Here is an 11111-nt window from a genome sequence, read left to right as displayed (position 1 = left end):
GCTGAGACTTGTAGAGGCAGCAGCCTGGTTTCACGAACCAAGAAATATTCTGGAGGCAAGAAGAAGGAGCCAGCATTGTAGGCCAGTAGGGGAGAACCAGAAGATGAGTGATCCTGAGAATTTCAGGCATGAAAATTCTTAATTATGATGAGAAGGATCAAGTAAAGGAGAGTGCGAGGAAATGCAATACAGATGGAGTCCAGAGAATGCAACCGCAGGATAGGAACCTTAGATAGAGAAAATGGTGAACCGAGGCAGAGGGGAGGGAGGGAGAAGTAAAAAACATTAAGATGTCACGTACATGTGTCAGCTCCCCACAATGAATGTAATCGTTGTGTACTATAAACGTACTAATAAAAATTCAAAAAGTTTTTTAAAATGTGAGCTGAGGTAGCCTCAGAGCTTGAAATAAAAATTGGGGGGAGGAGGAAGCAAGTGCACCTAAGTGCTTCACTTTGGAAAGCTTTGTGCCTGGCTATTTTTCTTCCCTTTGCTTTGCTTTGATTGTCCTTGCACAGCTTGACTCAGTGCAAGTCCTGGAAAGTAAATCCCACCCATGAGAGATCAAACTAGCCTCCTTGGCCTACTTTCCGGTCCCTTGTGAGAGCCTGCGGTCGGCTGGGACCGCTAGGTGGCAGGTTTGACTTGTGGTGTCTCTCACTCCTCTCTTTCAAAGTGTTTTGACTCAAAATTCTCAGGAAGTTTTGAGTTCTCTCTGAGGCCACCTAAAATCCATCCTCTCCCTTCCACCGCCTCTCTCCACCTCGAATGTTTTAATTCTAAATTTGAATTTTGGCAGGTTGGGGAAAGAGGTCATGCGCTCAAGTATTTACTGAAACCTCAATATGACAAGGTCCTACTGGCCATAAAAAGAAATTTGAAACTGAGCGGGAAGAAAGAGAAGCCAGAGGAGGGACTGCCCAAGAAATAGAAGACAACCAGGACAGGGAAGGGAGGGAAAGTTTCCCAAACTGAGGATGTGGAAAATCCGTGAGGAAGCCAACTAAGAAGTGAACAGAGATGATAGGCTCCTGGAGCAGGGTGTGCCCGGTGTGTGAGGCCCCTGGGGTTTCCCTGTGGCATAAGTAATGCAGAGCCTGGGGCTGCAACGTTGGAGCTCAGGAGTGGGGACATGATTTGGTCAAAGCTTCTAAACTTGTAAGAGCTGGCTCCCCAAGGAAACCAAGGACCTCATTTTAAACCTGTGTGTACCCCCAGAATACTTACCTCAGCTGCCCACAGGCTTTTAATAGGTCCAAAGAATGATCCTACAGGGCTGGAAAGATTTTGGAGAGGGTAGAATGGACTCTTGTCCTTTGTGACTTCAGGGGATCTTTCTATTGTAAAATGTCTGCCAATATAACTATATAGTTTGATAGTCTGAGACTAAAATGCTTTAAGACTTACCATTTTTTAGTTTCCATTTTCACTTCACATTTTCCTTTTTTCTTTTCTCTAGATGCCAGTGCCCAACTCATTCTCACACTTACTCCCAAGGTAATGCATTTTGAGTTTTTACTCTAGCCACAATTTGGATTCTACGATTGACATTTCTAATATAGTTGGGCAAAGTGTAAAAGAAGAAAATGAAGGCCTATGAAAGTTGATGACAATATTGCTGCCTTTTCACTATGAAATTGGTTGTATATAGCTCCAGCTACCCAAAGTGAGTGCTGATTATATGACACTGATTAAGTGTTTGGATCAGATATATACTTAGTACTATTTATATGCTTTTCTGTTTTGAATAGAATATTTGCCATACCTAAAAAGATGCACCGACAGGATTTTAGGAATGTCTAGGTTTATCAAACAAAACTAATCAGGGTGTAGGAAGGTTCTAAGACATCACTAAAAGCAAAAGGCTAAAGAACAGGTAGTTCCTAGAAGGAAACATTCTTCCTTGCTCCCAGAAGAAACACTTGTTTGTATCCATTTTTAAAATAACATTTATGGATGGCAGGGGATTTAGCTTAGTGGTTCCTACGCCTGCCTAGGAAGCGCAAAGTCCTGAGTTCAATCCCAGGTACAAAAAAGAAGGAGGGAATAAAGTAAAAAGATTTCAAAAGATTTCAGCTCTCACCAATGTATTAATCCTTACCAAACACTATTGTCCACAATCAGGAAACATTTGGTGACTCAGCAATTAAAAGTAATGACAAAAGATTTCAGCTCTCACCAATGTATTAATCCTTACCAAACACTATTGTCCACAATCAGGAAGCTCGTAGTAGCTTTAGCATGTCCTCACAGTATCACATGAGTTACTATCACAAAAAATGAAGCCGGGCGTGGTGGGATTACACGCCTATAATCCCAGCACTCAGAAGGCTGAGACAGGAGGATTGCTGTGAGTTCAAGACCAGCCTGGGATACATAGTGAGTTCCAGGTCAGTCTGAACTACATAGGGAGACCCTGTCTCAAAAAACAAAAACAAAAACAAAAAATGATGTTTGCCTCAGGAAGAAAAGGTCAAATCTCACACCGAGACAAGGAAGGGGAAGGGGGTAGGGTTGCTGAGCATGCAGGATGCTAAGCAAGAAGCCTACAGAGAAGCCTGGTGAGGAGTAGAACAGAGACAATATAACCCAGGCCTTTTCCTGCTCAAGGAGTGGCTCATCCCTCAGGACAAGCCTCCTAGTCACTAACCACCATCAACAAGGTAGAGGCATGATTTTCTTTATATGTATAAATTACAAAATGCAAAGATCTTACTGTGTGATAAATTACTTCTGTAGAAAAAAATCAATTCAAACAAATTACGCAGGTGCTATTAAAAGTATAAGCAGGACTCCAAAGAATTTGCTAGTAGTTGTGCCCAAACGATATCTCAATTCTAGACTCTAGAGGATTTGTTTAACATTATAGTTTCCAAAAAAAAAAAAAAATTGCGGGGGGAGCTGTACAGAAGACAGAACCCAGAACCTTGCACGTGTCATACAAGAACCCAACTACTGAGTTATATCCCAGCCCTGTTTTTTAATCTTAATGCAAGAAATATTTTAAATCACTCTATTTCCTCAAAATCAGCAGAAAGTTAGACATTTTATTTTAAAATGAAATTATTGACTTAAACTTATGTACTATTATCAAGCTTGAATATTTTTAGATAAGGGTAATGTTTATGTTCGCTGCTAGATTTTACTATTGAAAGAATAATATTGATGCTTTATTTTTGAGGCCTACTCTGATGCTAATTTCTACATTTCCAGCTCCTGGACTTTCACCTTCTGGGAAAACAACAGATTATGCCTTCGAGGTAGATTTTATCCATCCATTTTATCGTTTATGAATGGCCTGGGGGGAAAACTTCTTTTGAGATCTGTTATTTAATGTTCCATAATCTCTGTGTGATTAGGTCCTATTTAACAAAATATCTTGTAAGGGTAATGGAATATAAATCTTCTGAGCCAAGAAATATTTAACAGCTTTCATCTATACAGCCATTAAAAATTCCCAATTTCTGCCGGGTATGGTGGCGCACTCCTGAAATCCCAGCACTTAGGAGGCTGAGGCAGGAGGATCAATGTGAGTTTGAGACCAGCCTGGGCTACATAGTGAGTTCCAGCTCAGTCTCAACTACATAGTGAGACCCTGTCTCAAAAAACAAAACAAAACAAAAATTCCCAGCTTCATACATTCTCCAAATTGTGCATTCTGTGTTGTCTTTTTGTTTTGTTTTTTTTGTTTGTTTATTTTTGCTACATTCATTTTATTTATTTGTTTCTTTGTTTATTCTTTTATTTATTTTTGGTACCAGGGATCGAACTCAGGACCCTGTGCTTGTGAGTCAGGGGCAGAACCACTAAACTAAATCCCCAGCCCTTGTTTGCTAATTTTTTGGTCATACTTTATGGAGTTCAGCTGGCTTTCAACTCAGTATAAAGCCCAGGCTGGTCTCAAACTTGCAGAAATCCTCAGCACTCAGCCCTCAGAGTGCTGGGCTTACAGGCATGTGCCAACATTCCTGTCCCTCTAAATTAAATTTTTGTAAATATCAATGCCAAAAGAAGTCAAAGTAATCTACTGAAACAAGAATAAAAGAATTATTAATTCTGGGTTTCGGGGGGGGGTTTGTTTTGTTTTTTGGTTTTTCTGTGTGTGTATTTTTGAGACAGGATCTCACTATGTAGTTGAAACTGACCTGGAACTCGCTGTGTAGCCCAGGCTGATTTCGAACTCACAGCGATCCTCCTGCCTCAGCCTCCCGAGTGCTGGGATTACAGGCATGTGCCACCACACCTGGCCTATTCTGGTGTATTTTTATTACACTGTAATTATATAATTATTTGTAATTATTCATTGAAATTCCTGACTCCTTTTAGTCCAAGGTCATAAATTGAAATGTCACCAAGGACTCACTGAGCACAGGCCCCAAATTAAGGTGGGGCCTTCACTCCACCCGCCATGATTGCTGCCGCATAAAAATGCAGTCCTAGCCAGGTGTGGTGGTGTACGCCTGTAATCCCCACACTCGGGAGGATGAGACGGGAGGCTGAGGCTGCAAGTTCAAGACCAGTTTGGGCTACACAGTGAGTTCCAAAGCAGTCTGAACTACATAGTGAGACCCTGTCTCAAAAAACAAAACAAAAAAAAAAGCCTGGTGTGGTGGTGCATGCCTGTAATACCAGCACTCGAAAGGCTGAGGCAGGAGGATCGCTGTTAGTTCGAGACCAGCCTATGCTACATAGTGAGTTCCAGGTCAGTCTCAACTACATAGTGAGACCCTGTCTCAAAAACAAACAAACAAAAAATTTTTTAAAATGCAGACCTAATATTGCCAGGTTAAGAGACATACAAGTCTAAGTGGTCTGATTGGATTTTTCTAACTAAAATTTTTAAAAAAGAAGAAAAGATTTAAACATGGATCAAACAAAATGTTTCTTCACATAAAAGTAGGACCCATCACCCATTCTTTCATGTGTAAAATGTATGAAGCCATGTTTTCTTATTCATAGTTGTGCTACCAGATCCTGCTATGGTGCCTGGAATATAGCCAGCACTTAGTAGCAGTGGACGAGTGGGAGAATAGTTGAATACAAATGGATGCAGGCATGCATGCAAAGGTGGATGGATGGACAGAGGGATGGAGTGGAAAAAATACGTGGAGGAGATAGTAATATTTAAACTGGAAAGTAATTGAGAGCTAACTTAGGTATGGAGATGGGAGAAGACAAGCATATGAAGCTGCAGGAACAGCTGAGAATTTATGATGTTTGGGGAAAATGATAAATAAATATTTCCATTGGACTGGAGCAAGGCTTACTTAAATTGTGAGACCAGATGGTGGATGACCTGGGAGACCTATTCTCTCAACAGTGAGGGACCATTTCAGACTTTTGGAAATGTGTAGCCAGTTCTCGAATACGTCTTATACCTAAGTCTTTTCCCTTCTTTTCAGATGGCTGTTTCAAATATTAGGTATGGAGCAGGAGTTACAAAGGAAGTAGGCATGGCAAGTATTTGAGACGTGTATGGTCTCCTATAAATGTTGTGGATCCCATGAAACAAGTGCTAGCAGACAAGAACCAAGTCTTTTATTTTAAAGATGTATAATGTTAAGTTTGCCCATAGGGTCTATTACAATTCTAGTTCAGTCAAACCCAATTTATGAATTTTTTTTAGGATCTCCAAAACATGGGGGCTAAAAATGTTTGCCTGATGACAGACAAGAACCTCTCCCAGCTCCCTCCTGTAAAAGTAGTTATGGATTCCCTTGTGAAGAATGGCATCAGTTTTCAAGTTTATGATAATGTAAGAGTGGAACCAACAGACGCAAGGTACTTGTGTATCATTATTTCCTTTAAGCAGAAGCCAACACATATCACTTGTTGAAAACTTGCCCTAAGCCTTATTTAATGGTATGACAATTTGTTTATAAAAAATGTAGCATATGGGCTGGGTATTTAGCTCAGCAGTTCGGTGGTCTGCCTTGCAAGCACAAGGACCCAAGTTCAATCCCTGGTTCCAAAAAAAAAAAAAAAAATGTAACATAATGGTTTTTATTTTCTCTTTTCCAAGCTTCATGGATGCCATTGACTTTGCCAAAAAGGGAGTTTTCGATGCCTATGTTGCTGTGGGTGGTGGCTCCACCATGGACACCTGTAAAGCTGCTAATCTATACGCATCCAGCCCTAAGTCTGAGTTCCTTGATTATGTTAATGCCCCCATTGGGAAGGGAAAGCCGGTGTCTGAGCCTCTTAAGCCTTTGATCGCAAGTAAAGATTGCTTGTTTTGTTTCATTTTGTAATTAGCAAAATTACAAAAGATACCAGCTATTGATTTTAGAGCCTATGTTTCTGAAACTTTCTGATTTGTTTATTATGAATCAGTGCTATTTTTGGAGATCAGAATAAACAATTCGTTAATTTTAAACTTCTGATCTTTGTTGTTGCACAGAGAGTCAATTTGGGTCGGGGGAGGAAGTTTGCAGATTTAGGCTGCAGAGTCACTGTGGGGAGGGGAAGGTCCCTGCTGACATTTGACTAGATCCCTGTAGTGGCAGGCCTGTCCTCCAAACCCATCTGTTTTGTCCCATTTTGACAGCCACCATGCACTTTAAGGAGAACATTTGCTGTTATTTTTCAATGACTCAACCCTTTCTCTCACATAATGTCTCTTCAGCTGACCTCAGGCTTTGTCTTCTCCCTGGGACATGTTGCCAGCATGGCCTCATCATTCTGGATGACATCTGCTCCGTGGCTGCCCAGGACAGAGACACACAAACCCATGTCAAAATAGCTTATGCGTTCAATAAGGGACCTTGGGAGTTTCCAGTCCTTTTTTTCCTCTTCTGTTTTAATGGCTGCTAGCATATTTCTATTTAAAGTTTTGTAGCTAAAATATATTAACTAGTAACTGAGAAATACCCTCAGTATAAGTTTTGTCTTCCATTCTCCCCCTCTCCTGCTCCTATTTTGAGTGGTCCTGTAATGAGACACAAATTCATTGGTGGCAGATGAACTGCTTTGATGTGAAAATCAGCAGGGAGCAGCATAATTGGGGTCTGGTAAAATTATGTCAGTATCACACAGAGGGATGATTAGTAAAGTTTAGAAATGACAGAACTACAAAACCACAGAGCCAGCAAAGGCAGAGCATTCCTATGCTTGCTGCCAAGAGGGAATAAAGATGTCTTTCAGAGACAGCAGATATGTGTTCTTACCAAGCAGCCTACATTTGAATACCTAACTGCAGCTCCACGAGCTCTGGAACTAAAGGAGGCTGAGGTTCCCAGAGCTCATTGCTGTTAGTATAGACGGAGACATCATACGCATGTGATTAACATACATGCCTGTTAATAGCTGCAGACATCGTGTATGTTAGTGCAGATGCAAAAGTAACATATTCAACACACTCCCATGTCATTGTAGACTCAGAAAACATGTATTAAGTATACACTATACAGATATAAACAGCATAAAAAACGTATTATGCATGCATGTTAATGCCAATATGGACATCACGCACACCTGTTAATATGGATTACAGAAGCCATATGAACATGGTACATATGCATTCATGCTAATATAGACACAGACACTACACTTATTAATTGCATGTACATTCATGCAGCAGATACAGGCATGATACGTGTTAAACATGCATGTGCATTCATGAATATACCAACAAGCATGTTAAACATATATACCTGGTAATACAGATATATGCCTCATACTCACCTGTTAATGCTTCTCCAGGCATCATGCATACTAATGCAAACACATATCATACAAGTTAGGCTTACATGCATGTTCTGTCGATACAGATTTCAGGCAAGCAATAGGGTGAGCAAAGCTTCCTTCTCTGTTTCTTATCTCTAAGGTTGAATTGAATATATCCACTGACCTTTATTTAGATGCCTTATTAAAATTAATTTTCTTTTATTCAAGTCCCAACTACCTCAGGAACTGGGAGTGAAACTACTGGAGTTGCCATTTTTGACTATGAACACTTGAAAGTCAAAACTGGTAAGAACTTTGCCCTTAATTTTTAAAATATTCTCTCTCTTACCTTTCAACCCCTTTTCTTGAATCCTATTACTTAGAAATCAAGCAGTTGTAGAGTTAATGAAAATATATATGAATGTACGCATCTTCATATAAAGATAGTCTAATAAACTTCTGAGAATTACCTACAAAATCATATTGAAATGCCATGAATTTTAATTGACCATTCCTCTGCTCTTGATAGTGGCTATATATCAGTGATCAGTGGGTGCTCCCTTTCTTTGACAACTTATTTTTTAAATCAGTTTTATTGAGATGTGCTTCTTATACAATAAAATGCACACATTTAAGAGTCTGACTTGATAAGTTTTGACAAATGTATATGCCCACGTTACTACTACCCCAGTCAAGATATTAAATATTTCAGTCACTCCAGAAAGTTGCACCATGCACCATGTTAGCCAATCCTTCCAGCCCCATTCCAGGTCACCTCTGTTCTGCTTTCTTAGTCTTTTTAACCAATTTTCTGTGTCTGCCACTGACTCTTGGCTAATGTGGTAGGAATGTCCCTTTCCTATCTTGTTTCCAGGATTCCAGGCCTTTGCAGCAAAATAAATTGATATTCAATAACAAACTAAGGCTAACTTCTTTTTAATTATTTTATTTTTGACATTGTTAAATAGTAACCAGCATTTCAATTTAATTTAAAAAGACTTAGATAGTATTATCTCATGTGATCCCTACAACTCTGAGGATCAGGGATTTAGCTCAGTGGTGCCACCACCTGCCTCACAAGCGCAAGGTCCTGCCTGAGTTTCAACCTTCTTACCCAAAACAAAACACCTACAAGAACTCTGGGAGGGATGGAGCCCCATGTTATTATTTTACAGAGAACTTAGAGAGACTAATTGACTAGCCCAAAAACAAAAAATAAGTTGCAGAGCAAGGGCCAGATGAATGTAATAATAAAAAACAGATAAGACCTGCCTGCAGTGTCCACCAGTGTCTGTGGTATAAATGCTTCCATCCTGGCCCATGGTGTCACTCTTTTAGGAGTTGGGAAGAGATATGTGTACTTGGCTCTTGTAGGAACAGCTTCTGCACACCACTGAAAGATCCAGAGTTCTGACTTCACATCTTCCATTGCTCCTTGCTGCCTCCCTACATGAGAATGAATCTTTTCTCGTGTTGTGGTGTGTGTGTGTGTGTGTGTGTGTGTGTGTGTGTGTGTGTGTATTTTAGGGTAAATTATTATCTTTAAAATATTTAATGTTTTAAAAATGGTGCCCATCACATTAACATCTACTGAAAAATTCTTATGTTTTAGGTATTGCTTCGCGAGCCATCAAACCCACACTGGGACTAGTTGATCCTCTGCACACCCTCCACATGCCTGGCCAGGTGGTTGCCAACTGTGGTTTTGATGTGCTTTGGTAAGTAAGTACCTGTGCCACCTGGAGGGACTTTTTCAGTACCAGGTCTATGGAAAATATTTGACTGCCCAAGTGTCCAGTGATAGACACTGATAAACCTTCACTGATTAATGTCCCACAACATGCTCTGCACTGGCTGTGATTAACCTCTTTCCTAGAAGACAATATTTTACAACTAAAAAGGCTGTAAAGGCTGGTGGTTGGGTGCAGCCTGGTGTGAGCTACAAACAAACCTGCTATTTGAAATGGACCACCCTACCCTTGCCCATAGCTACAGGCTCACTGATAAAGGAACAACTTAAGGTGACATGTGATGTCTCAGGACCACACCACCTGGCTTTATGGCCACACAAACTAGGGAAGGCCTAAGGCTGTACCTCAGAGGATGTAGGGAAGGGAGCTTGTATCTCCAAAATCTCAGCCTAGATATAGGCACTGTGTCAGTACTTGACACACATCATTACTTCCCTACAGCACTGTGCAATATGTCAGCTTCATAAATACAAAAATAAAACTAGAGTTCAGATGTTTAGTGACTTGCTTGGAGTCTCACTGTAAGCTCCATTGGCTTTGGTTGCAATGTGCCAGTGGCTCCCAACTGTATTTCTATTGCAGACCTCACTTCTGACCTCCAGTCCATTAGTTCCAGTGGCCTCGAGCAAGACCTATGGGAACTTCATACCCCGTATGTCCCAGGCCACTCTACTTCATCCATTTGCATGTACATTTTTACATCTCTGAAGACAGGACATATCTTAAAATCTATAGATGGTAGTATTTTCTTTATCCTTGGCAGTACAATTTTAAAATGATGTATCTTATAATGCATGGCATCTTAAATTTGATGAAATGTGGTACTTCTCTTGATGACCCCACTTCCCCTGAGTCCACTAGCTCAGCAAGTAGTGGGACTCAGTATCTTGTCCTTATTCTGCTCCTCTCTCTCTCTCTCTCTCTCTCTCTCTCTCTCTCATTAGTGCCTATTATACAGAATAGCTTGTTTCATTTTGGCACTCTCATGTGTCTTCTCCATCTTCTCAAGTTTATTATTTCTACCTTGGTTCAAGTCTTCCCCAACTCTTGCCTGAATCATTGTAGTAGTCAGCTCATTGGCTTCCCTGATTCCACCCCATAGTCCCTTCTTCTGTCCTCTCTTGTGGCTTCAACAAGCTTCCAGATTGTAATATGACCATCACACACATAGGAACATGCACATTTGTCCACCTCACACATCTTTCAGGGGCTTCCACACCTATTACCTGAAGACCATGCTCTGTAGGTCCTTGAACATCCCTAGGGCTCACTCTTTTTCTGTTTTGAGGAGACATTTTCAATTCCATGGGGATGTCCACCTTCTGATGAATCCCTTGCTGATGCTTGCCCTCCTCCCTTTTCATCCATCTACCAACTGGCTTTTTAAAAATTTCTAATGCTTTGTTCAGGAGATAGTTCTCTGTTTCTGATATGCTCCTCCAAAGACTGAAAATTATAATTCATGCAAACTATAGCTCATGTTACATTATGTTCCAGTCCATCACTGATCTGTGCGGTTTAATCTTCTGAGGTGAGGAGCTAGACTCCTTGGAAGGCCAGGCAGTGGAAGCAGTTCTTAAGCCTAGTTTTTAAAAATAGCTAACCCTGAGATTGGAGCACATAAGAAAAACAGCAGATTTTTTTTCCAGCCAAGAATTAAAGTATGACCCCAAAATATGTGTTCTAACTCACTGA

At 40.5% G+C, this 11111-nt stretch overlaps 1 protein-coding gene across 5 annotated transcripts in view; it reads left to right on the top strand.

Moving 5' to 3' along the window:
* The first annotated feature begins 1465 nt into the window (after nt 1-1465).
* Adhfe1 (alcohol dehydrogenase iron containing 1) overlaps nt 1466-11111 on the top strand; it is a 28675-nt gene continuing 19029 nt past the window's right edge. For 2 of the 5 annotated variants that reach the window (XM_033760647.1, XM_033760658.1), the window contains exons 1-7: nt 1466-1497; nt 3214-3260; nt 5403-5456; nt 5627-5781; nt 6023-6219; nt 7894-7971; nt 9278-9383. In XM_033760647.1, coding sequence (XP_033616538.1) covers nt 5403-5456; nt 5627-5781; nt 6023-6219; nt 7894-7971; nt 9278-9383 — 590 coding nt within the window. In that variant the 5' untranslated portion in view covers nt 1466-1497; nt 3214-3260. Of the gene's footprint in view, nt 1498-1556; nt 1667-3213; nt 3261-5402; nt 5457-5626; nt 5782-6022; nt 6220-7893; nt 7972-9277; nt 9384-11111 lie in introns of those variants that run through there. The other 3 variants (XM_033760650.1, XM_033760654.1, XM_033760657.1) reach the window with 3 other exon arrangements.

Source organism: Fukomys damarensis, unplaced genomic scaffold (genome assembly GCF_012274545.1).
Source record: "Fukomys damarensis isolate Sample0158 unplaced genomic scaffold, DMR_v1.0_HiC HiC_scaffold_5, whole genome shotgun sequence".
In the NCBI taxonomy this organism is placed as follows: domain Eukaryota; kingdom Metazoa; phylum Chordata; class Mammalia; order Rodentia; family Bathyergidae; genus Fukomys; species Fukomys damarensis.
The sequence above is the reverse complement of the archived record's forward strand: the minus strand, read 5'-3'. Positions and strand labels throughout refer to the sequence as shown.